Source organism: Xenopus laevis, chromosome 2L (genome assembly GCF_017654675.1).
Source record: "Xenopus laevis strain J_2021 chromosome 2L, Xenopus_laevis_v10.1, whole genome shotgun sequence".
Classification (NCBI taxonomy): Eukaryota; Metazoa; Chordata; class Amphibia; order Anura; family Pipidae; genus Xenopus; species Xenopus laevis.
In genome coordinates this window covers 157354530-157382408 of record NC_054373.1, presented here as the reverse complement: position 1 = coordinate 157382408, position 27879 = coordinate 157354530, and the positions used below count along the sequence as shown (strand labels likewise).

The following is a 27879-nucleotide window of genomic DNA, read 5'->3' as shown; positions in this document are numbered from 1 at the left end:
TTTTGATACTAGAAATCCAGGAATAGTGAATCTTCCCTGAATATTTCTATGGGCACTTATTGCTCAGGATGCTAGTGTGTCCTTCTGGGAAAGTGCCAGTTGTGTTAGTCATCATAAAGACTTAATCCAGATGTGTCCACACAGAGGGAACCAGAAACAGGGAAATGGAGACATTTCTTTGTCAGATCATGCCTTTTTCTTTCTTCACTGCCAAACAAATTCTTTCATTCTTAATCATGCTGGTTGCTTTTTTCCCCTTTTCATCATGTTTTGACCTTATATGGATTTCCTCTCCCCCCCCTTAAAAACTTCCTTTTCTCCGCCCTCTAATTCCCTTCTGAGTTGGGATTTTTTTTTTTTTTTTTTACATGTGGCACAAATCAAATTAGCTTCAGAGCTTTCTGTGGACCTCCCTTTCCTAAGACATTTTCCCCTATTCTGCAGGGAGTTTTCCATTTCTCAGGCTATAACTAGTATTCGCTTTCTGTTCCTTTAGAACGCAGAGAATCTGCCCCCCCGTTTTAATCGGGGCTCTCTCAGTGTATTAAGGAAGAGGTGGGAGATCCCTAGTCAAGCAAGTCTGACTGAAGTGAACAGCAGCTCCCATCTGAGGCAGAAGGTGAGCAGCAGCCCAAGGGGTGAGAGTATTTCCTCGGAAGAGCGTTCTGAAGTGGTCAGCGCCAAGGCTCAGTCTCCTGCACTTCGCAGCAATCGCTTCCGCTATCCCAGTGCCACAGAACACGGCTCTGGCCACAACGTGGGGGAAAACATGGACCAAGACTTGGAGGTTACAAATCAGGACACCCCAGATCCTTCTCCCAAGGTTGAAAAGTTTAATGTGCCATTGAACAACTTGAAGATGATGTTTGAAAAAGGTGAAGTTGCCAACAAGGTAAGAAACCGTGGAGCGTGAAGCCATGTTTACAAAGCAAAGTAGCTTACTATAGAGCTGAGCATCTCCTATGTAGCATGAAATACTGCCAAATAAACTGGTTTTGCTTCCCTTTCATTCTGCTTTAAATCTCTATTGGCAAATACATTGTCTGTTCATACAGTTTGCATTCATAGCTTTGCTATTTGTTCTGGAGACAGATGGAATCCACTGGTCCTGCTCTCCAGAGTTGTCTTGGAGGGGAGCAGCGGGTGGTGAGATGGAGTACATTAAGACCCCACATATTCTCATCTTGTACTGTGCAGGCAGTGTAGGAGATCCTACACTAGTAGGGAGAGATGGTGCCTATAGTAACAGTGGGATAATAATCTCTGGGAAGGGAGTGTGACTGTGGGATAGCAGGTATAGTAGGGAGAGATGGTGTCTATAGTAACAGAGGGATAATAGTCTCTGGGAAGGGAGTGTGACTGTGGGATAGCAGGTATAGTAGGGAGAGATGGTGCCTATAGTAACAGTGGATAATAGTCTCTGGGAAGGGAGTGTGACTGTGGGATAGCAGGTATAGTAGGGAGAGATGGTGCCTATAGTAACAGTGGATAATAGTCTCTGGGAAGGGAGTGTGACTGTGGGATAGCAGGTATAGTAGGGAGAGATGGTGCCTATAGTAACAGTGGGATAATAGTCTCTGGGAAGGGAGTGTGACTGTGGGATAGCAGGTATAGTAGGGAGAGATGGTGCCTATAGTAACAGTGGATAATAGTCTCTGGGAAGGGAGTGTGACTGTGGGATAGCAGGTATAGTAGGGAGAGATGGTGCCTATAGTAACAGTGGATAATAGTCTCTGGGAAGGGAGTGTGACTGTGGGATAGCAGGTATAGTAGGGAGAGATGGTGCCTATAGTAACAGTGGGATAATAGTCTCTGGGAAGGGAGTGTGACTGTGGGATAGCAGGTATAGTAGGGAGAGATGGTGTCTATAGTAACAGTGAGGATAATAGTCTCTGGGAAGGGAGTGTGACTGTGGGATAGCAGGTATAGTAGGGAGAGATGGTGCCTATAGTAGCAGTGGGGTATTGGGGAAATACTTGGCGGGGGAATGACCGTATGTGATGGTAAGATAGAAATATATAATGTTGCTCAGCTTGCAGTTGTTGAGAAACAGAAGAATATTAATCCCTCAATAACAGCTGTAGGCTGGGGAAAGGGCAGAAACATTTGTCCTTGTGTATTCACTGTGTTGGATTTATCCTCCTATAGTCCTCCAGGGATATAAGATTCTCAGCCACGATGAGTAAGTCCCTCTTGGATTTGAATAAATACAGTATATTTTGTGTTATATTACAAGTATGGTCTGTAAATGTTAAACGGTTCCCTGCATCATACAGCTTGCCTATAAATGCACAAGAAAGTAGTCCCCTAATATCTGCCAGACATCCTATTCTATCCGGTCAAGCATTGGCAGCTGGTGTGCCCAAAAGTCTTCATTTTATTCTGTATATAGACCTTCTTTAATGTGGTAAAGCAGCTCATTGCAGAAACAGACCAGTCAGCATTTTAAGTATGAATCAGTGCATCTAAGTCTGTCCTTGCCAGGAAACAGCTGCTGGTTTCCTCTCAGTCCTTTCCTGTCCCAGTGTTTGCATCAGTGGAGAGGGGGGCAGAGTGTTTGCGTCATTTACTTTTCATTGGGTGGGCTCTTGGCATCCCTTAGCTTAGTTATTGCTGGGCTCTTCTAGAGTGTCTGTTAGTAAGCACCCCCTGTATGCAGCATGTATTGCTTATAGGGTTGCCATATTTTCTGGAAAAAAATACAGGCCAGACCGGTGGAATACCGGCCAGGTCGCAACCGTAATTGCTTATGTCCGTAATCCCCAACCAGTAGCTTGTGAGCAACATGTTACTCCCCAACACCTTGGATGTTGCTCCCAGTGGCCTCAAAGCAGGGGCTTATTTTTGAATTCCAGGCTTGGAGGCAAGTTTTGGTTGCTTAAAAACCAGATGTACTGCCAAACAGAGCCTCTTTAGGCTTCCAGTCCACATAGGGGCTACCAAATAGCCAATCACAGCCCTTATTTGGCACCCCAGGATCTTGTTTCATGCTTGTGTTGCTCCCCAACTCTTTTTACATCTGAATGTTGGGTGAAAAAGGTTGGGGACCCCTGGCTTATGTAGTGATGTGACGCAGAATTGTCCATACACCTATCAGAAATGCACATTGTTTGCTGTAGTGCAGTTAAAATAACCCTGTTGTTGCCCCGATATACTTGGTGTAGGGCAACGCTGTTGTTTGCTGTGCTTGTTTATAAACACAGTAAAGAAACAACCAAGTCCAAATGGTACCAATAAGGGTTTCTTTACACAGTCACAATAATGGCTTCCCATTAACATGAATAAAAAAAGCACATGTGGCACGGGACTAAACCCCATAAATACTCAATGCATTCTTTTAGTTAAAGCTGATTCAGCTGAGAATAGTATGACAGATTTCCTGGTCCTGACCCCAAACTTGAGTCTGAGATGCCCCTGTAGTGAGGAAATGTCAGGCCCTGTGGGTTTTCACTTAAAAATTCCTTGCTCATTTGGCACTTTCGGGGGTGGCACCTAGATTACCCCCCTGATCTTCAGCAACAAACTGAATGAGCAGCTGTGAAAAGGTCAGAGGCTAAAGTGGCATGTAGACTTCCCAGCATGGCTATGTTCTGATAAGCCATTTAGCTGGGCCTGTTTCTGATAGATAAAGGGATTGGGTGTGTCCTTGTTTCCACCCCACAGGAAATCCAATACACTGACTTTTAGTGGTCCTTTGTCCAGCCTTGCAAGCCTCATATACTGTTCTCTCCCAAGCTCTGGTTACAGTTCTGTTTGCCTCGGGCAGACCATGTGAGGTCATTGACTGTAAATCTTCTTCCCCCTCCCCTCAGCAGTTATATGAGCAGCGCTAAAATCATTAACCCTCTGTAGCCCGCACAGCTGGAAATGGCACCCCCCCACCCCAAGTTTAGAAACTGAGCCTCTTATATCTTGCACTAATGCTGGAGACGTACAGAAACTAGAAGTTGCACTTTAAGGGGTTGTTCACTGTCAAAACACTTTTTTTTCAGTTCAATTGTTTGCCAGAAATAAGGACTTTTTTAAAAAAAAATTGCTTTCCATTGTTTATTATTTTAAAATCTTTCCAGAATTGAAGTTTAAAATGAACAGTTTAATGGAACTCAGGGATTCTGCTCAGCAGGGACTAAGATTAGAAATGTATCAAATAAATGTATCAATTTAGAACAGTTAGAGTCTGTGACCCCCCCCCCCCCCCACCGAGCGCCTTTAGGGCAGAGACACACACTGCTATTTCGGGAGATTAGTCGCCGGAAGAAGAAATGATTAGTCAATGGGCGACTAATCTCTCCGAACTGCCTTCCCGCCAGCTAGAATGTAAATCGTCAGCGGGATAGCACTCTGATCGCTTCGGCTTTCCCAAGTCGCCCGAAGTTTCATCGTTACATAGTTAAATCAGGTTGAAAAAAGACAAAGTCCATCAAGTCCAACCCCTCCAAATGAAAACCCAGTATCCATACACACACACACACCCCTCCCTACTTTTAATTAAATTCTATATACCTATACTAACTATAGAGTTTAGTATCACAATAGCCTGTGAGGCAACTTCGGGCGTCTTCAGAAAACGAGTGCCACCCCGCTGGCGATTTACATTCTAGCCGGCAGGAAGGCAGTTCAGAGAGATTGGTCACCAGAAGAACCGATTCGTCGCTGGGCGACTAATCTCCCGAAATAGCAGTGTGTCTCTGCCCTTAGAAAGACATAAGAAGGTGAAAAAGGACATTTTAATCTTCAATATTAGAAAAACGGTCACAAATAGAAAAAAGAAAATAATTGGAAAAAGTCTTTAAATCTGTGAATTAGGCTGAAACCAACTGAATTGAAAAAAAAAAAAAAAAAGTGTTAAATGAATTAAATAAGATGTAATTGCAACCTTCCAATATACATTCTTCAAACATTTTCACAGTTTCTAAATGTAATTGCAGTTGAAGAACATTATTTGTTTTCCTTTCATTTTCGGGCTCAGGCTCTTGAAACAATGAAACTCTTAATCAGCTGGCGTCTGTTACATTGTTTCAGGAGTCGGAGACGGGAGTGCAGCGATTAGTGGCTGTTTTCAATAGCAATGACATTTACAAGTAACTTTGAACCTATACATTTATGTATATTGGAATGTTGCTTAGATCTCCATATCTTTGCTTTTGGATGGAGATCCACTGTAATATTGTCTTTAATGGGATCCTGTCATCAGAAAACATGTTTTTTTTCAAAACGCATCAGTTAATAGTGCTACTCCAGCAGAATTCTGAACTGAAATCCATTTCTCAAAAGCGCAAACAGATTTTTTTTTATATTCAATTTTGAAATCTGACATGGGGCTAGACATTTTGTCAATTTCCCAGCTGCCCCCAGTCATGTGACTTGTGCCTGCACTTTAGGAGAGAAATGCTTCCTGGCAGGCTGCTGTTTTTCCTTCTCAATGTAACTGAATGTGTCTCAGTGGGACATGGGTTTTTACTATTGAGTGTTGTTCTTAGATCTACCAGGCAGCTGTTATCTTGTGTTAGGGAGCTGCTATCTGGTTACCTTCCCATTGTTCTTTTGTTTGGCTGCTGGGGGGGAAAGGGAGGGGGGTGATATCACTCCATCTTGCAGTACAGCAGTAAAGAGTGATTGAAGTTTATCAGAGCACAAGTCACATGACTTGGGGCAGCTGGGAAATTGACAATATGTCTAGCCCCATGTCAGATTTCAAAATTGAATATAAAAAAATCTGTTTGCTCTTTTGAGAAATGGATTTCAGTGCAAAATTCTGCTGGAGCAGCACTATTAACAGATTCATTTTGAAAAATTTTTTTTTTCCCATGACCCTTTAAGGGTCAGGCCACACGGGCAGATTCGGGGAGATTAGTCACCAGGCGACAAATATCATAGTATGATGTAGAGTTATATTCTCAGACAATTTGCAATATATTATTTGTAGTTTTTGAGCTATTTAGCTTTTTCTTTTTATTCAGCAGCTCTCCAGTTTGTAATGTCAGCAATTTAGTTGCTAGGGTACAAATTACCCTAGTAACCATGCACTGATTTGAATAAGAGACTGGAATATGAATAGGAGATGCCTGAATAGAAAGATGAGTAATAACAAGTAGCAATAACAATAAATGTGTAGCCTTACAGAACATTTGTTTTTTAGATGGGGTCAGTGACCCCCATTTGAAAGCTGGAAAGAGTCGGAAGAAAAAGGCAAATATCTCAAACTATAAAAAAATAAATAATGAAGACAAATTGAAAAGCCCCTTTAAGTACCATTAAATCCATTCAAGTAGCAGAGCAGAAATTCATGTTAAAACATTTGCCACCCCAACCATGACCACTTTAGACTGATATAGAATATTTGACATTATAACTCTCTAAAAGACAAGCGGCCAATTCTGTAATCTTTCTGTCCCACCCAGGAAATACGGGAATGGCTTGGCTAACAAGGCCTTATGATGTAACTATTGATGATGCCCATTAGAAACATTCCAGAGTTGGAATCATGACTGCAGCGCATGTGACTTGCTGTATCTAGACATATTGCCTCAATGTGGCCACAGTCCTTCTGTGTTTACGTGCGTGTAAAAGGGAAGATTTTAATAAAGAGGCTGACATATGGCTTAGGCTATGTGTTCCCTCAAATTAACAGTGTTTCATTTAAGCAGTTGGCACACGGTGCCACAGAAGTGTACCAACTAAAATAAGTTAATTGTATTAATAAAGTACGGATGTACCGAATCAGGATTTGGCCTTTTTAGCAGGATTCGGCTGAATCCAATGCCTTGCGAGCCCATTTTACATTTGCAAATCTTTCATGATGGATTCAGCTGAATCCCAAAAAAGTGGACTCTGTGCTTTCCTATAATAACGATAATACTGAAATGTGCTTCACTTGCAGATAGTTACGGCCGATTGAACAGAAGCACCAAAGAGATTAGAGTGAGAAGAGCTACAGTAGAATGAGCCAAATAGCTTCCACTGAGCAATTAATGTAGCAACACACACACATCTCCCGTCAAACCAAACGCGAGCAGCTTTAACTCACTCAAGGAATAATTATAGGAGACTTCCCACTTGGATTCTTTTTAGCCCTCATCACTCTAGCCTCTTTGGTACTCTAGCCCCTTAGAAGCCATATTCCCTTGCACTGATCAGATCTAACAAGGTCAAAAGACTGTCTGCAAGTTGCATTTAAGCCGTTACTGTGCTAATACCCCATCAGATCTTAATACACAGTTGGCCATAGGGACATAAAGGTGGCCATACACAAGGAGATCCACTCATTTTGCGGTGTCGCCAAACGAGCCACATTGAGGTGGGCCCTAGGGCCCAACGATCGGATCAGAATAGAGGCCATACGGGCGGTTGGATTGCGGGGCTGTATCAACAAACAGATGCAGCCGCAATATTGGGGCAGCCCCTCCTACACATGGGCCAATAAGCTGCTGACTCGCTCTGTCGGCACCTTTTATCAGCCCGTTTATGGGGGCCTTAAGGCTAGCGCCAGACTAAGTGGATCTCGGCCTATGAAGAAATGAAGACTAAGAATCCACTACGCTGCTGCCCATGTCCTTATGGATGTGTCTGCACCCAGAAACATTGTCTCTGCCCAGGTGCAGGCAGATGCAGCAGATATAGACAAAAAAAATGGAGATTTTGCATTTCACACCGAAATCCACTGTCTGCCTGTACCCAAGCAGAGACAATGTTTCTGGGTACAGGCAGAGCAGCAGAAAAGGAGGGGAGGAGAAACGCAAGCCAATGTACACTTGGACTGGCACTAGTCATTTGACTGATTTGGAGACATTCAAAGTGGGGAAAAGAAACTCCTTTTAGTTTTGACTATCAAGTTTTCCATAGAGAGTGCTGTATATGTTTATGAGACATGTTAATTACCTTCTAAGGTTTTTACTGATTTTAAGATGAATTAAAGGCACACTCCTGTTCCAAATCCCAATGTTCCAGGTCTGTCATTCACATTGTGCTTAAAAATGCAGCTATGGAACTTGGAATCATAAAACCTTGTGTCTTATTACTAGGGATGCACCAAATCCATTTTTTTGGATTCGTCCGAACCCTTTGCGAAAGATTCGGCCGAATCCGAACCCTAATTTACATATGCAAATTAGGGGTGGGAAGGAGAACATTTTTTACTTCCTTGTTTTGTGACAAAAAGTCGTGATTTCCCTCCCCGCCCCTAATTTACATATGCAAATTAGTATTCGGTTCGGTCATGCAGAAGGATTCGGCCGAATCCCGAACCGAATCCAGGATTCCGTGCATCCCTACTTATTACATTCAGTCAATATAAAATATCTCACTGGAAAACACTAGTTTATTACTTGACTTCATTTGACTGTGTCACCATATTTGAATAATCATCAGTAATGACTTATACTCTGCTTCCCACTAGAGATGCAACGAGTCCAGGATACACCGATTGTTGCCAACAAATTATTAAACGTCTGTCTGTCTTGTTTTTTTCCAAACAGCCTCAACAGGAACCTGGGAAAATCAGTGTGGGAAGAATTATTACAGACAAGTATATCTCCTCTGAAGACTCTGATAGCTGCTTCACTGACAAGAGTGAGTGTTAATATACTAAGGGGGCTGGGTCACTCCTTTGGTCAGTATAGTGTTTATCTTTTCCCCATCTAATGGGGTTGTTATCTGATAAAGTATGTGTTGCTGGGAGCAAGAGAACATGGAAAGACTAGGGCAATACCCATTGAAGCACTGCATCAAGCCAACTTTGTAGTTTTGTAACTGTATGTAGTGGGAATCGCAAAAAACTTGTGTTTAAAACATAAGCCTGGTTGCTAGACATCTTTAAAGTTCACAATCCTCTACTTATCTTATTTGTAGAGACTGATCATGTGCCAAGCACCGAAATATTTTAGGCATGTACTAACAAATCAACAGTCAAGCTTTTTGTTTATTTCCTGATCTGCCTGTAATATTGTACAAGCAGTGATTAATAGGGAAATAAAAACAGGAAGTTTCAGCTTTTCCATAAACCCAGGGTTTACATCACATCTAAAATCCCACTATAAACTAAATCCTTAACTGTAAATATATAAATTGCTGAAATGGAAAATGATCTAGTTAATTTGGCATGAAAATATAAACTGGCAGTGGAAAGCAAGGCATTGGATGTGTACCTTGGAAGAAACTAGATTAAATCTGTCAGCAAGCCTTTAAGGTGGCCATAGACACACAGATCCTATCGTACAAATCAAGGATTCGTACGATTTTCGGATCGCGTGTGGAGAGTGCCGACATCTTTCGTCTGGCGGAGATCGGTCGTTTGGTCAATCGGTCAGGTTTGATTTTGACCCGACCGATCCCGCCTGAGCCCACGGCACATCGTAATCGGATCGTTCAGCCATACGGCCGAACAATCAGATTACACCCGATATAGCCATGTTTGTTAATGGCATATTGGGGAAAGATCCGCTCGTTTGGCAACATCGCCAAACGAGCGGATCTTTGCATCTATGGCCACCTTTATTAGTTTCCCTTTAAAGGAGTTGTTCACCATCCAACACTTTGTTTAATTGGTCTCAGATTATTCACCAGAAAAAATCTTTTTCCAATTACTTTCTATTTTCTATGTGTGACCGTTTTTCTAATATTGAAGTGTTAAATTTTTCACCTTCTAAAGCAGCTCTGGGAGGGGGGAGTCACTGACTCTCTAAACTGTTCTAAATTCATATGTTTCTTATCCTTGTCCCTGCTGAGCAGAATCCCTCAGTTTTATTAAGGGTCTGTCCACATGAGCAGATTCAGGGAGATTAGTCGCCCCTGCAACAAATCTCCTCTTCTTTGGGGCAACAATCTCCCTGAACTGCCTTCCCCCTGCCCTTCGACAGCTAAAATGAAAATCGCCTGCGCCAATGCACTCGCGGCGCTTCACTTTCCGAAGTCGCTCAAAGTTTCCTAGTGAGGCGACTTCGGAAAACGTAGTGCCGCATGTGCCTTCCCCCAGGCGATTTTTCATTTTAGCCGGTGGAGGGCAGGGGAAAGGCAATTCGGAGAGATTTTTGCCCAGAAGAAGAGATTTGTCACTGCGGCGACTAATCTCCCCAAATCTGCTTGTGTGGATAGACCCTAAAGGTCTGGCTCACCTTGAAACAACTAGTCATTTTCAGGTAGATCATCTGAAATAATGACTTTTTCCAATGATTTTCCATTTTCTATGTGTGATATTTTTTCTAATATTCAAGTGTCATTTTTCACCTTCTGAAGCAGCTCTGGAAGGGGGGGGGTCGTCGACCCTGTAAACTGTTCTAAATTGATACACTTAGTTGATACATTTCTTATGTTTGTCCCTGCTGAGCAGAATCTCTGGGTTTCATTACAGGCAGCTGTTAGAATTGATACAATAGTTGCTAATACTCCAGAGATGCTGCTGAGAAATGTATCAACTAAATGTTGCAAAATTGTAACAGTTTAGAGTCTGCGCCTGAATTACTGAGCTGCCAGACTGAAACACCAGAAACATGAACTTTAAACTTAGATTTTGGAAAACCGGTAAAAAAATAAATAAAAAAGGGGACCTAGTTAAAAGAAAAAAGTCTTTATTTCTGGTGAAAAATCTGAAAACAACTCCTTTGAAAAAATTGTTTTGGAAGGTGAATAACCCCTTTAAAGGAGAATTCAGCTTATTTTTAAAGAATGTGCTCAGGTATTTGCCTCCCCCCCCTGCCCATCCTTAATCACTGCATTGTCAACATTTGTTTCATGCTTTTATTAACAACATGCGAACATTTTTGCAGCCAAGCTACCATCTTTTTTTATTTTTTTATTTTTTTTCAGTTGATCATCACCTGGTGAAAAGTAACATACATACAGTGGTGTGAAAAACTATTTGCCCCCTTCCTGATTTCTTATTCTTTTGCATGTTTGTCACACTTAAATGTTTCTGCTCATCAAAAACCGTTAACTATTAGTCAAAGATAACATAATTGAACACAAAATGCAGTTTTTAAATGAAGGTTTACGTTATTAAGGGAGAAAAAAAACTCCAAATCTACATGGGCCTGTGTGAAAAAGTGATTGCCCCCCTTGTTAAAAAATAACTTAACTGTGGTTTATCACACCTGAGTTCAATTTCAAAGGTTATAAAGCCATTTCTAAGCTTTGGGACTCCAGCGAACCACAGTGAGAGCCATTATCCACAAATGGCAAAAACATGGAACAGTGGTGAACCTTCCCAGGAGTGGCCGGCCGACCAAAATTACCCCAAGAGCGCAGAGACAACTCATCCGAGAGGCCACAAAAGACCCCAGGACAACATCTAAAGAACTGCAGGCCTCACTTGCCTCAATTAAGGTCAGTGTTCACGACTCCACCATAAGAAAGAGACTGGGCAAAAACGGCCTGCATGGCAGATTTCCAAGGCGCAAACCACTTTTAAGCAAAAAGAACATTAAGGCTCGTCTCAATTTTGCTAAAAAAACATCTCAATGATTGCCAAGACTTTTGGGAAAATACCTTGTGGACCGACGAGACAAAAGTTGAACTTTTTGGAAGGTGCGCGTCCCGTTACATCTGGCGTAAAAGTAACACAGCATTTCAGAAAAAGAACATCATACCAACAGTAAAATATGGTGGTGGTAGTGTGATGGTCTGGGGTTGTTTTGCTGCTTCAGGACCTGGAAGACTTGCTGTGATAGATGGAACCATGAATTCTACTGTCTACCAAAAATCCTGAAGGAGAATGTCCGGCCATCTGTTCGTCAACTCAAGCTGAAGCGATCTTGGGTGCTGCAGCAGGACAATGACCCAAAACACACCAGCAAATCCACCTCTGAATGGCTGAAGAAAAACAAAATGAAGACTTTAGACTCTGTTTTATCCAAATAATCCATATTTTTTTTTTTTTTTAATTTATTTTTTCTCTGTAATATAAAAACAGTACCTTGTACTTGATCCAAACGAATTAATCCTTACTGGAAGCAAAACCAACCTGTTGGATTTAGTAAATGTTTGCATAGTTTTCTGGTAGACTTAAGGTATGAAGATACAAATAACAGAAATATCCTTTATCCAGAAGATCCCATGTCCCAAGCATTCTGAATAACCGGTCCCATACCTGTAGTTTATTGCAAATCTGAAAGTTATTTGTAGTTGCTACTGAAACCAGAAACTGTCTATTGTTCTCTGTGCTGTTTTTGACTATTGCAACAGTGTAGCTTCTAAAATGGCCCATGGAAAAGCATGCAAGGTAGTGATGTGAGGCCGGCCGACCTCGCACTCCCCACAGGACTCGTGGTTCTGGCCGACCTCGCACTCCTCCACATGTGCTGATTGAGCTCTTCTCCTGCTCCGCCCGCCACCGTCAAGTGTCGACTTCTGAGTTCCACTTTTATAGACGCTGTGTCTGCTCGCCCCGCCCCTTTTGTGCCGTCACCGGCGTAGTGGGTCTATAAAAGTAACCCAGAACTCAAATGTGGGCTGGCGCGGCCAAGGTAGGACGGGTTAGGGTCGGGTGCAGGTCAGGGAAATCCCAAGGCGCACATCACTAATGCAAGGCATTGTGGAAATGTAGTCTTGACTGGTGGAGAGCTGACTTATTTATTGATCCGGAGAGGCTTTTGCAACTGCTACAGTGAATTTTTTTAGGTCTTTTTCAGGGTATTAATAAAAGAAAATTATAGGTTGCCCTCAGTTCATTTGAAAGTGGTGCAATGTATGCTGTAATATTAACAATCTTGTTTCTTGTAGGTATATCTTCTGGCTCTCCTGATGGCTCTCCAAGCAAACACACCACTCGCCTGGAAGAGTCCCCCATTCTGCAGGCCACTCCGCTGCGAGACAGGATGGCCAAGTATCAGGCAGCTCTTTCCAAACAGGCACGTCCTCTGCTTTTCATGTGTTAATGTTGCCTTTGTACGGTCGCATTTCTTTCTTCTATAGAAGTAAAGTGAAAGTCATAATTCCTAATGAACAAGTAAAGATTCAGAGAATGCTCTTGATTCAATAGCCCACAACAGCGAGGATCTCTCTGACATACATGATCATGTGAAAGGTCATTTGCTGCAAAAGGTAGTAGCTTATTTGATATGCTGCCCCTTTAAAAACAGAATACTAAGGAAAATGTAACAGGTCTTGCCATAAAAGTAGGCTTGAGGCACATTGTTTACAATAATATTACAATACATATAATATTATAATTCAATAGTTAACAATAATGTATCACATTAGATTTCTTCCTGGCAAAAATTGCTATTTTTCTGTCCCTAAATCATATGATTGATTTCATGAGAGTAGTACCCCTACGAAGATCCCTTGGCTTTTCTGTATATGTTCTACTAATGGATGAACCCTGTCATTTCTGCTGTTCCCGCTGAAAAACAAGTCTGTCCTGTTATGGAACCTGACTATTTTCCAGTTGCCTCATCCACTTTTTAAAAAGAGCATTAAAGGGACCGTTCACCTTTAGAAATCTCTTTCAAATAGCATGCCACATGTATTTTTTCCGTTTTCTTTTTTTTAACCAGTTTTCAAAAATGTAGGATTCAAAAATGAATCATATTCTCTATGAACACCATAAGTTCTGTTGGAAGCATCATCCGAGAAATGTCACTAAGTAAGTCGTCAGCTTATTGGCCCGTGTATGAGGCCCTCTGATGGCTTCCCCAATTGATATCTGGCCAGATGTTGATCGGACAGGACTAAAAATCCCGTCGGATCTCAGCCACATCTGTTTGTTGATACGGTCCCGTGATCTGACTGCCCGTTTAAGCTGGCCATAGATGCAAAGATCCGATCGTACGAATCATCGTACGATCGGACTTTCAGATCTCCCGACCCGACACTAACCATTCAGATCAAAGTCTTACCATTCAGATCAAATAAAGTAGTTAAAGAACAGATCAGCAATGTTCTGCTCCTGACAGCAATCGTACGATATCTATGTCCAACCAAAGCTAGTGACAGTCTCCCACTGAAAATTGTACGATCGGCAATACACGCAGAGATGTTATCGGCAGCCGACAGAAATTTTCGAACCTGACCGATCTCCGCCGGACGAAAAATGTCGGGACTCTCCACACACGGTCCAAAAATCGTACGAATCTTTGATTCGTACGATCAGATCTTTGCGCCTATGGCCAGCTTTACCCTTTACCCTAGGTGGACATATAAGCGAGAGATACGCTCTTTTTGCGGTCGCCAAAAGAGCAGATCTCTGTGTTTGACCCTTAAGACTGAAGGATTAGATTATAACAGTTTATAAAGTCCGTGACCTGGCATTCTGAGCTGCTACTGGAAACAGGGGAAATATAGAAGATAGTAAGTAATGGAAACTAACCGTAAATAATGCTGTGCTTATCAAAATAAGCCTTTTGAAGGTGAACTGCCCCTTGAAGGTTGTGAAGGTGAACTGCCCCTTTAACATTAAAATGCATTTTCATTTAGTTGACCTTATTATAGAGGAGTGCAGATGCCTGAAAGGACTTTTCAGCCATGCCCATAGTTCCATCAGAGCATGCCTCACGTTGGGCCACATCACCATGTCGGTGTATAGGATTTTCAACTCCGCTTCAGCCTGTGATCAGGATATTCATTGGAAAAGAACAATGGCTTCTATTTGCAAGGCAGAGCCTGTAAGCAATCCTCTCTATAGAACTAAAATCTAGGAAAATGTAAAATCAGGAAAATGGACAGGAGTCGGTTTTACTTTGAGATGCAATATTTACTGTGTTAAAGGGGTTGTTCACCTTCCAAACACTTTTTTAGTTAAGTTGTTTTTAGATTGTTCCCCAGAAATAAAGATTATTTTCAATTACTTTCCATTATTTGTTTTTTACTGTTTTTCCAAAATCTATGTTAAAAGTTGAATGTTCGTGTCTCTGGTGTTTGAGTCTAGCAGCTCAGTAATTCAGGTCCAGATTCTGAACTGTTACAATTTGTAACATTTAGTTGATCCATTTCTCAGCAGCATCTCTGGAGTATTAGCAGCTATTGTATCAATTCTAACAGCTGCCTGTAATGAAACTCAGAGATTCTGCTCAGCAGGGACAAAGATAAGAAATGTATCAACTAAATGTATCCATTTAGAACAGTTTACAGGGTCGGCGACCCCCCCCTCCCAGAGCTGCTTCAGAAGGTGAAAAAAAGACACTTTACTCATCAATATTAGAAAAACGGTGACACATATAAAATAGAAAGTCATTGGGAAACGTCGTTATTTCTGGTGATCTATCTGAAACCAACTAGTTGTTTGAAGGTGAACCACCCCTTTAATAACCAGGGTTAAAGGAGAACTAAAGCTTAACTAAAGAAGTAGCTAGAAATGTTGTACATTATGGGGCAGATTTACTAAAGGTCGAAGTGAAAATCTGAATGAAAAAAAAATTGAATTTCAAGCTAATTTTTGTGTACTTCGACTAGGGAATAGTCCAAATTAGATTCTAATTTGGAAAGAAAAAATCGAACATTTTTAATTTTGAAATGTATCATGTACTGTCGACTTTGACCATTCGCCATCTAAAACCTGCCGAATTGCTGTTTTAGCCTAAAAAAAATCTAAGTTTTTTTGGGGGAAAAACTTTGAATCATACGATTCGAATGCGCTCTTACTTCGATTCGTACATTTCTATCTAAAACTGACCTATTAGGTTGAAAACTGACTGAACAGATTTAATTTTGGTTGGTCTTTTTGAATTCGAATTTAAAAGTTTTTTTTTCAAATTTGAAATTCGACCCTTGATAAATCTGCTCCCCAAGTTTTGTGCTTCTGTACCAGCCAAGGGCAACCACAGCTCTTTAGCAGTAAAGATCTTTGTCTCCAAAGATGCCCCAGTAGCTCCCCATCTTCTTTTCTGCTGATTCACTGCACATGCTCTGTGATGCTGTCTGATACTGAGCTTAGGGACCCACTCAGAATATACAGTAGAATAGAAATGTCACAATATAAGGCTGATTGGTAATATACAGATAATTAGTACATGGCAGCACAGAAACTAGTGCAATTAGCATCAGAATTTAATAATCAGCCCTGTAGCATCAGCTTATATTACAGGCCAACCTCATTTTCTGCTGGATAATTAGTGACGACCCCTAAGCTTAGCTTCTCAACAGCTGCTCAGAGCCCACTGAGCATGTGAGTGTTGCAGACACTTTCCAAGATGGTGACCCCCTGTGACAAGTTTGAAGTCCTGGATCATTGCTGCTATTGACAAGCTGATACTTTAGGCTGATGCAATAAGTTCAGTATATAAAATATGGTATTTTTAGCCATAATTATTTTTAGGGTTTTCTTCTCCTTTAAAGGGGTCCTGTCATTGGGAAAACATGTTTTTCTTTTTTTTCAAAACACATCAGTAAATAGTGTTACTCCAGCAGAATTCTGCATTAAAATCCATTTCTCAAAAGAGCAAACAGATTTTTTTATATTCAATTTTGAAATCTGACATGGAGCTAGACATATTGTCAATTTCCCAGCTGTCCCATGTCATGTGACTTGTGCCTGCACTTTAGGAGAGAAATGCTTTCTGGCAGGCTGCTGTTTTTCCTTCAGTGTAACTGAATGTGTCTCCGTAGGACATGGGTTTTTACTATTGAGTGTTGTTCTTAGATCTACCAGGCAGCTGTTATCTTGTGTTAGGGAGCTGTTATCTGGTTACCTTTCCATTGTTCTTTTGTTTGGCTGCTGGGGGGCGGGGGGAAGGGAGGGGGGTGATATCACTCCAACTTGCAGTAAAGAGTGATTGAAGTTTATCAGAGCACAAGTCACATGACTTGGGGCAGCTGAGAAATTGACAATATGTCTAGCCCCATGTCAGATTTCAAAATTGAATTTAAAAAAATCTCTTTTGAGAAATGGATTTCAGTGAAGAATTCTGCTGGAGCAGCACTATTAACGGATTCATTTTGAAAAAATGTTTTTTCCCATGACAGTATCCCTTTAAGCATTGCAGCATTAATGTTACACTATGGGGGGGGGGGCATGTACAAGACTCTCTGTCAGTCACATACACAACCTAAAGCAATAAGTGATTGGTGCAGGACTGTATAAAGGGCAGACTAATTGGAATTGACCATTTACAGGCAGTACCATGGCAAAATATACATCTGCTAAGTATTTTAAAACTCTATTTCACAAATAATAACATTCATAGAGGGAAAAAAGCCGTTTTTGGGAACATCAGGACATAATTTTCATGTAAAATCAGGGAAAACATTGAAATGCATTATAAATTGGTGGGACTACAAATAAAAATGCAAACTGCGAGAAAACTTGAAATCCGGGAGCTTAAAATCGAGGTTTCACTGTATCTGCCTTTTTGTTTTGATAGAATGAGGTGAAAAATCATACTGACCATAAAGAAAACGTCCCTCCGACCCACGTGAACAACGTCTCGTCTCCTGACCATGAAAAGGTAAAACGACCACTTCACAAAGAGAAGCAAATGCCTTTCTTCATTCAACTGGCACTGACCAGTCAGACTTCAGCCTGTGCGGAGAATGATTCATTGAAGAAATTTTGTCTAATTGTTAATTGTTTAATTGTACGACCAGTCTGTGTAGTAGGGCTCATGGCACAACTTTTTGTTATCTCTTCTCCAGAGAATTGTGAACGAGAACAGCCCTGTCATTTCCAGGAACACCTCGGATAACCATGGTAACACCCTCCTCCCCTTTTTTTTTTTTTCTACATTCCATTCTTTTGTTTTTATTGTCTCTGTCCATAAAGTAGGGGCGTATAAATACCATTTGCATACAAAAGAAAGCACTCTGAAAGTGTCTGCTGTACAGTATATTTAGAAAAAAGACAAATATTGCAACAACCCAACCAAGACAAGGGATCAGAGGCTGCTATTTAGAGCCTGTATAATCCAAGTAAATTCCATTTACAGGCTTGTTGTAGGTTGGACATAGCACAAACTATTGTAATGTTGCCAAGAACTGTGCAGTACAGGTACAGGACCTTTTATCTGGGAAAACACCAGGTCACAAGCATTCTTAAGTCATACCTTAAAGGGATACTGTCATGGGAAAAAACATTTTTTTTCAAAATGAATCGGTTAATAGTGCTGCTCCAGCAGAATTCTGCACTGAAATCCATTTCTCAAAAGAACAAACAGATTTTTTTATATTCAATTTTGAAATCTGACATGGGGCTAGACATTTTGTCAATTTCCCAGCTGCCCCAAGTCATGTGACTTGTACTCTGATAAACTTCAATCACTCTTTACTGCTGTACTGCAAGTTGGAGTGATATCACCCCCTCCCTTTCCCCCCCAGCAGCCAAACAAAAGAACAATAGGAAGGTAACCAGATAACAGCTCCCTAACACAAGATAACAGCTGCCCGGTAAATCTAAGAACAGCACTCAATAGTTAACTCCAGGTCCCACTGCGACACATTCAGTTACATTGAGAAGGAAAAACAGCAGCCTGCCAGAAAGCATTTCTCTCCTAAAGTGCAGGCACAAGTCACATGACCAGGGGCAGCTGGGAAATTGACAAAATGTCTAGCCCCATGTCAAAATTGAATATAAAAAAATCTGTTTGCTCTTTTGAGAAATGGATTTCAGTGCAGAATTCTACTGGAGTAGCACTATTAACTGATGCGTTTCGAAAAAAACATGTTTTCCGATGACAGTATCCTTTAAGCCTACTAGAAAATAATTTAGATAAATAAATCCAATGGGATTGTTTTACCTCCATTATATGTTAGTGAGTATCAAGTACAAGGTACTTAAAAGGATAATCCATTTTAAAAATTGTAATTATTTGATTAATATGGAGTCAGTGGGAGATAGCCTTCCTGTAATTCGGAGCTTTCTCTATAAAAGGTTTCCAGATAACATGCCTGTACTTCAAAATGATTTGCTAAAATAATTAAATAAAATTACTTTATACTAGGAAAGCACTATTTGCGATGCTGCCGAATCCTTGGTGAAAGATTCAGCCAAAAACCAAATCCTAATTTGCATATGCAAATTAGGGGAAGGAAAATGGAAACAGACTTCATGGGGCTAGACATATTGTCAGGCCCCAGTCATGTGACTTGTGCTCTGATAAACTTCAGTCGCTCTTTAATGCTGCACTGCAAGTTGGAGTGATATCACCCCCTCCCAGCACCCCATCAGCAAAACTATGGGAAGGAAGCTATCCGCTCCCTGGTAGATCTAAGAACAGCACTCAATAGTAAAAAAATCCATGTCCCACTGCGAGTCATTCAGTTATATTGAGTAGGAGAAACAACAGCCTGTCAGAAAGCAGTTCCATCCTAAAGTGCTGGCTCTTTCAGAAAGCACATGACCAGGCAAAATGACCTGAGATGCCTGTCTACACGACAATATTACAGCTAAAAAATATATACTTGTTGGTTCAGGGATAAACTTTTATTTTTGTGTGTGTAGATAGAGATATATATATATATATATATATATATATATATATATATATATATATATATATATATATATATATATATATATATATATATATATATATATATATATATATATATATATATATATATATATTATATATATATATATATATATATATATATATATATATATATATATATATATATAGTGAATTTTTGCAGTCTAAACTGTGTAATCAGTAATAAAAAGTACACAATAAAAATCATAACAGAATCCCTTTAACATTTTCTGCCCCCTTCCCAGGCTGTCCACTGATCCCAAACCTCTACCTTTGTTCCTAGAAAAAAATAAACATGTTATAATATTGAAAAAGTTCTAACCAATTTGGTACAAGCTTGCAATATTCTCTTTGGAGTACAGCTCTGCTTGTTCCTCTATGTACTGAATGTTAAATGTACAATTACTAGATCATTTGGTAAATCCGTATAATAAAAAGTGGCTAAACTGCACTCAGATCCGGACTGAGAATCAAAATAGGCCCTGGCATTTCAGGTACACAGAGGCCCAAACAGCCCCATCAGCCCAATACATATAGACTGTCTCTGGCACCTTATAGCAGCCCCTCTGGTATTTGCCACAATCCACTGATTGCCTGGGCCTGCACTAATCATGAACTGATTGTAATAAAATCACTATTTTTTTTTTGATTGTCCCAAAGTTGTAAGAGCAACTATATGTAGTTATTTTATGAGTTGCTATTTTATTAACTTTGTTTTCCTTGTCTATCTAACAGATAAATCGGAAGAGATTCAGAGATCCGGCAGCTCTTCTGAATACAGTCCCCAAAGAGTGCTAAATCCAGTGGAGGCTTCACCTCCCAAATCTGTAAAGGTCAGTGTGATGTCTTAAGCTAAATAAATTGGCAAATCTGTGATGTGGTTTGGGCACACAGTGATTGCAAGCACTTCTGTACTTTTAGGTGTTTTTAATTCTATCACATTGAGGTTTGTATACCTTCCATTTTCCGCTGTAAAAATTGCCCAGTTTGAGATTCTCCTTCTCCTCTTGTATATTTACCATATATGAGTGGGTGCACACAAATCATCACAAGATAAATGGGATCACAGTAAGGCTAATCTCACATGAAGAGTAAAGCCTCAGCTTCTGTCTGGCACACAATACTATGCATTTTCTCATGGTTTCTACTCCATGGTTTCTGCACACAGGTCAGTTCAGAGACAGTGGAGGGTGCAAATCGTTTTCTCAATGCCTGTGTTTTATCTGCTCCCCATGTGACATTAGCATTATAATCACTAGGAGTGGCAACTAGTGAGGGTAATTCCATATATTCATTGCAGTAATATTCTACACATTTGGACACTACACAACAGGCAAGAGCAGCACTCTAGGGCTTCTATTTTATATTGAGCCAAAATGTTATAACTCTGGAAAGCAGTTTTCTTTTATCCATATATGCCAGCTTCGGTAACGGAACAAACATGTTTGGTTGACAACAGGAAGGATCCAGTACTGTTAATAGCATTAAAGGAGAATTCAACCCTAAAAAACACCTACCCCCCTACCCTACATAGACACCCCTACCTCCTCCCCCCCCCCCCCGCCTAAGTGTTACCCCGGGCAAATGCCCTTAACGTTTTACTTACCCCTCGGTGCTGATTCAGGCATCAGAGTTCACAGGCGCCATCTTCTTCTCTTCGGAATGAAACCGGCATGGGGACGCATATGCAATTGGAGCAATTTTCTGTTTTGCGACAACTGCGCATGTGCCGAAACGTACGAAAATTGCCAAAGCGCTCATTTAGAAGATACCGTAGCAGCTGAAGATGACGCTTGTGAACTCCGATGCCTGAATCTGCAAACGAGGCGTAATTAAAACTTTAGGGCCTTTTTCCCGGGGTAACACTTGGGCTCGGGGGAAGAGGGAGAGGGGTCTATGTAGGGTACGTTTTTTTTTTAAAGGAGAAGGAAAGGCATCCGTGCACTTGGGGGTGCCAAATGTTAGGCACCCCAAGTGATTGTATTGACTTATTTGAAACCCCGGTGCTCCTATCAGCAGAAAACTGCACCGATTATACCAGTGAGCACCATGGAGAGATCTTCTTCCTTCTTCTACTTTCTCGCGCGGTTGCGCATGCACAGTAGAAAGAAAAGCCGAAATTTTAACAAAAAAATCGGCTATTTTGTTCAACTGCACATGTGTTTGCCCTGGGGAATAAGAAGAAAGGAGACAAAAGTGGATCTCTGCGTGGTGCTCACTGGAATAACCCCCAGGCAGGTGCAGTTTTCTGCTGATAGGAGCACCAGCCCGGCGTTTCAGGTAAGTCAATACAATCACTTGGGGGTGCCTAACATTTGGCACCCCCAAGTGCAGGATGACTTTCCTTCTCTTTTAAGTTTAAGATTGAATTCTCCGTTAAGCTGAAGAGTAAGCTTAAGCTAACTGTTTTGCTTTGTGTTCTGTGTTTTTGTGCCTCATGGATCAGTCCATAGTGGTGGTTTAAAGGTAGTCCGTAAAAACTGTTTCTGGCAAAAAAGGGGTAAATTGGTAGCTTGGTGTGGTTTGGGTAGACTAAAGGGGAGCTATTCAGTTCATGTCCTCAGCTTGTTGCTTTTAGTCATAATGATAGTGTGTGTCAGACTGTGCCTCTAGTAAACCATCCAATAGTACTTAGTCATCTTATCTCTTTCTTCCAGCTTCTGTTTCCTGCTTTCCTGGTACCTCTTCTCTGTTCCTGCCTTCCTCTCCCCTTCTAGTATGACTTCTGCGGCCACCTCTCTCCTCTGCTCCCTACATGGAGTGCACAGCCACTCTCAATGGCATTCTTTTCTGTGTGTTATACATTGGGACCTGACTAGCCTTGCGCATCAATATTAATCATTAAGGTTTGGAAATGCTCTGCAGACGGCTAATCTTCCCTGTATCTTCTTATTTTGAAGCCATTACTTCATTTTGAGACCAGTGATTTAGGGGTTGCTCTGGGCACTTTGATTGCTGCACTCTTTTTGGGGGCTTGTTTATAATACTTGTTGCCAGGGGTAACTGCCCTGGTGCAAATCTACCCAGTGTTTATAACGGAGTGACTAATATTCCTTGCGTGATACTGCATTAAACATTTCCAGCAATAAAAAGGAAATTTCATAGATTATTTTTTTAGAACAACATACACTTGTCTGATTATCTTCGCATAGCGGCTGCTGCTCTTTCTGGACTATTTTTTTTGGACTCAAGCTATTTTGTTGATTAAAGGGGATCTAAACTTTTTAAAACTGAAATGAAAGAACTTGCTCAGCAGCCATTGATCCTGCTATTATCGTACAAATGGAGATTGTTATATTATTTTGGCTTTATTATACTACACCGTATACGTGGTGCTAAAAAAATAAACTGGGGATCATTTATTAACAATAGGCCAAGATGCTATGATGCAGTAACCCACAGCAACCAGAGTTTCACCTTCAGTATTCTGCCTGATGCAACAGGTTATGCCACATGGGGAGATTTATATCTCAAGGGAAATCGCCGCAGACGACACATCTACTAAAAATACCTTTACATTGGTGTCAGTGGGAATCTCAACCAATTTACCTACAAGTCCTTAATCTTAAAGGAACAGTAACAACAAGAAATTAAGTGTTTTTTTTTAAAGTAAGTAAAAGATAATGTAGTGTTGCCCTGCACTAGTAAAACTGGTGTATTTGCTTCAGAAACACTATTGTAGTTCATATAAACAAGCTGCTGTGTAGCCATGGGGGCAGCAATTCAAGCTGGGAAAAGGGAGAAAAGGCACAGGATACATAGTTGTTAACCGAAAAGTTCCCATTGTATTCTACAGAGCTTATCTGTTATCTACTATGTAAACCTGAGCCTTTTTTTTTTTTTTCCAGCTTGAATGGCTGCCCCCATGGCTACACAGCAACTTATTTATATAAACTATAGTAGTCTTTCTGAAGCAAACACACAATGTTTACCAGTGTAGGACATCGGTGCATTATCAATGAATTACTTTAAAAAACGTTTAATTGTTTGGTTTTACTGTTCCTTTAAGGCAGACAGTTGATGTATACAGGTTAACCCTTTCCCTGTAGTCTCTAACAGCCAGTGCTGGGAGTTTTTATTTACAGTAGCTATATGGGGAAGCAAATGGCCCATTACTGGAATACAGTTCTTAGTTGGGGCTCCTTATTTGATGGGTTTAATGGTAACACAATCTTTCTTCCCCTAGAAGTTCCAGTTGCCGGCCAGAGAAGTCTGCTTTAGCTGTCAGAAAACCGTATATCCGATGGAACGTCTCTTTGCCAATAATCAGGTGTACCACAACAGCTGCTTTCGTTGTTCTCATTGTTCAACCAAGCTTAGGTATGTATCATTGTCACAAACAAATCCAAAATTAGTGCAAATGAGTGCGCTACCTTTTGGCATTTGGTACTAGTAATGTCTACGCCAGACTTATGGTTTCCATTTGGGCTGATTGGGTACCAATTGGTTCACAGACCAAACAGATGGAAAGAATATAAGAAGCCACAAACTGGTTGTATTGATGTACTGAATCCATAATGTTTATATTTGTGTATACACCGAATCCTCCAAAAAATATTTTGTTCAATTAGAACTCTAATGTGCACATAATAATTTTAACCCCCATTTGCAATATAAGGCACTCATTTTGCCCAGGAGCAGTAACCCATAGCATCCAATAAAATGTTTGCATTTAAACAGTAAATTCTCCTGATTGGTTGCTATGGGTTACTGCCCTTGGGCACACTTAGTGCCTTTTATTACATAATCCCCATAGACTCTTGAAACAGGGCAAACTACTCCTGCTTTGGTCCTTGCAATTTCATTATATAAATGGTCCCCCTGCATAATGGGCTTTAGATTATCTGTAAGCCAAAACAGTCACAACCTCTTGTTTAGAGAAATTCATGTGAATTCTGTAAAAATATCTAGTATTTTCCTCATGTCCTGAACCAGATCCTGTATGTTGTACATCCCTAATTATCTCCTTTGTTTAACTGCTGGAAATGTTACTTTTCGTTCTTTCTTGATGATCTAAATTCTACAATTGTTCACCAATATATTCTCTTATAACCAGGAGTGGTATAGTAATGTTTTCTTCTTTGTTTTTCTGCAGTCTTGGAACTTTTGCATCACTACATGGTACTGCTTACTGCAAACCCCACTTCAACCAGCTGTTCAAATCCAAGGGGAATTATGATGAAGGTTTTGGGCACAAACCGCACAAAGAACTTTGGGTGAACAAAACCGAGACAAGTGAAGCAGAAGAGAGCCCCATGCAGACTTCTGCTAATGTTTCCAAGGATCCCAACAGCCCTGTTGTGGAAGAAGCTCCCATAGCAAAGGTTGGAGTCCTAGCTGCATCCATGGAAGCTAAAACTGTTAATAGTTTGCAAGATAAGGAAAAGCAAGTGGAGACCAAAAGGCTGAGAATTGCCTGGCCTCCCCCAGCTGAATCCAGTTCCTCTAGTGGTTCTTTGGAGGAGAATTTGAAAGTGCTTAGACCAAAGTGGCCACCAACTGAAGAAATTCAAAAAGTAGAAACTGAAGAGGACTTGGACCTTAAAAAGCTCAGGCGAAGTGGATCACTTAGAGAGCGCAGCCGACCTTTTATATTCTCTGTGGCTAAGCATGTGGATAGTGAAAAATCCATGGATAACTTGCCCACATCACCTCCAAAATTGAGAAAGTCAAATTCTTTTAAGCTACGCGATACCTGGATAAAGAAGCCAGAAGAAAGGCAATCGGTGGAAGAAGAGAACAAGCCCTCACAAGATAATAAAGATGTTGCTGAGGAAAAAAAGGAGATTCCCGCTGACCTGGCTGATAAAGTCTTGGCGAGTGAGGATGTTTCTAAAGTGGAAGTTGCCGAACAGCAACATTCCCCTGAAGGGTCCACCGAAATGAACCTCTCGAGTCTGGAAGATCCAGTAGTCCCTAAGAATGCCTCCGCTGAGGAGAACCGCAGGTCCCAAGATGTTGGCTACTGGGAGGGAGAAGAGCTTGAAGAGCTTTCTGTTGAAGATCAGATCAAAAGGAATCGGTACTATGATGAGGATGATGAAGATGTTGATGGTGAAGAGAATGACTAACATGGCTTGTCCAGTGTGTGTGTGTGTCTGTCTGGGGCTTAATTTTCTCATTTAGTATATCATATAAATGTGTATAAATGTCTTTCCTGTAAAGCTTATTCCTTTTAAAGGACTGCGTGAGGTTGAAAATATGGAATGTTGCTGATACCAAACCAGTGGGTGGGAAACGGAAAGAAAATTCGGAAACTAGTAAATGCAACCTGGTTTAGCTTTCAACTAGCAAGGGACACTCTCATGGGTTTTCCTTAAAGGTGCAGCTGGTCAGATATTGGCACACTTCTGGCTTCTTGGTGGTAAATGCCAGTTTCCTATGAAATCTAGAGGTTCATTCCATGGAGTGGCAATTCTGTCTGCCACCTCACATGTGCCCTTATTTCCAGGTAAGACGAGATACTGAATGCTGCCTGATCCATGTTTCACATTGCAGAACCTTCGTGCGTCGGATATGTATGTTAAACGCTTCATGTTGGCATCTCTTGCCAGAAACTTATCACTATAAAAATATGCAACTTTGTAAATGTCATAGGGATTGTGAATGTAACTGGCACTGATTGACTTGCCTCAAATCTTATTTGGCTTTGAGAACCTGTATTTGCTGGTAGCCGGTTCTCTCAGTACTGTAATAATTCTGATCAAATGCACCCCCCCCCCCATTCCGCAGAAGTGCATTCATTGTGTATGAGAATAATATGCAAACTGGAAACAAAAAATCTCTTATCTGGTACAATAGAGCCTTCAGTTGTGGTTGAGTGACCCAGACACCAACCCCTAAACGGGTCTCAATGTGCAATGAGCTGTCCATGTTGTGAACTGGAATGTTATCAGTCGAGCTGACGTACTGGTGTTATTTAATATGCATTATTTTGCACTGGAGGAATTTGTTAGCAAAAGTAGCCGATGACTTCTTCTACATTCCAAGTTTGCTGCTGAAGAATCTCCCTTATCCCGTTTTATTCTGGATATTATACATTCCGAAGTTTGTTTTTTTTTCACGCTGAGCGCTTAGTGAGCAGTTAGGAGCCAGTCTCAACGTTTTATGTCGGTAAATGACAACGACCTGCATTGTGTGTTCATTCGTTTCACTTATACCTATTTTTCAGTGGATTCTGTAATTAACAGGATTCCAACAGGCGCAACACTAATTTTAGAGGGTAATTTTTAAAATAGTTTTACCCTGTTTTGATTCTTCATATTGATGGATGACGAGACTGTTTTATGTGTGATGCAGCCATCTTAATTGCTGTATGCATGGTATAAAGAGTGTTTGTTTTTTTTATATATATATAAAAAGGTGTAATATATTTTGCTTTACAACCAATCTGACAATAAAGAATTTTATTCACTGATACTTTGCTTATGGGGTTTTTGTTTTGCCATTGGCTTTAATACCTTTATATGATCTTTTAGTTTAGGGTAGGACTACATGGACGTTTATGGCGAGATCCGACACGCTGCGACAAAAATAAGTTACGCGAATACATTGTCGCATGGCGTCACAGCATTGATCCGACATGACTTTCAGATGCAGTCGACAGTCGTGTTGCGTCGGATCAGCGCTGCGACAATGCATTCACTTATCTTATTTTTGTCGCGTGTGACTTGTCACAGGCGTTTTGTCGCAGCGCGTCGGATCGCGCCGAAAACGTCCATGTAGTCCTACCCTTATATGTAGAATTGTGAACTCCTAGCCCTGTATCATCACAGAATGGCAAGAAAATCATGTTGGGTGTTTTTAAGCAGAGTGAAGTTAAAGGAACAGTAACATTAAAAAATTAAATACGTGACAATTTCCCTGCACTGGTAAAAATTGGCGTTTGCTCCAGAAACACTATTCTAGTTTATATAAATAAGATGCTGTGCAGCCATTCAAGCACAGGATACACAGAAGATAACCTCGGCTAAAGTAACAGCGTATCTGTTATCTGCTTGTTTATATATAAACTATAATAGTCTTGGTATATAAACTAAAGCAGAGTTTCTGAAGCAAAAACACCAGTTGTACCAGTGCAGAGCAGCAATCCGTTTATTAAACACTCATTTATTTTGAGGTTACTGTTCCTATAAAGGGACAGTATACCCCTTGTCAATATGAGTGCCTTGAATAAGTTTTATGCTGAATATACCGTTTGCCTGTTTTAAAAACACAAAAAAAATCGATGGGTTTCATTTCTTGAGCTAAACAAGAAAAATAGAAGCTTCTCCATGTTTGGTCCTTGGAATGTAGATAATTAGATTCCCAGTGCACAGATAATCCCCCTGCGTAATGGACTCCTGTTTATGTGTAATCCAAAAACTGTCCCAGGAAAGGGGTGGGGGGTAGGGATGTTTATACTGAGCTCCTTATCACTAGTGAAACCAATAAGCCTGATAAGTAGTAAGACAGTAAGCTTTAAAGCAAAATATCTCTTAATATTAAA

At 40.7% G+C, this 27879-nt stretch overlaps 1 protein-coding gene across 2 annotated transcripts in view; it reads left to right on the top strand.

Moving 5' to 3' along the window:
- lima1.L (LIM domain and actin binding 1 L homeolog) overlaps nt 1-26810 on the top strand; it is a 57015-nt gene extending 30205 nt beyond the window's left edge. Inside the window, exons 2-9 of one of the 2 annotated variants that reach the window (XM_041581061.1) lie at nt 497-892; nt 8475-8568; nt 12712-12839; nt 17289-17372; nt 17560-17614; nt 20127-20224; nt 23578-23711; nt 24487-26810. In XM_041581061.1, coding sequence (XP_041436995.1) covers nt 770-892; nt 8475-8568; nt 12712-12839; nt 17289-17372; nt 17560-17614; nt 20127-20224; nt 23578-23711; nt 24487-25462 — 1692 coding nt within the window. In that variant the 5' untranslated portion in view covers nt 497-769 and the 3' untranslated portion in view covers nt 25463-26810. 2 annotated transcript variants of the gene reach the window in all.
- Nucleotides 26811-27879: the final 1069 nt, after the last annotated feature.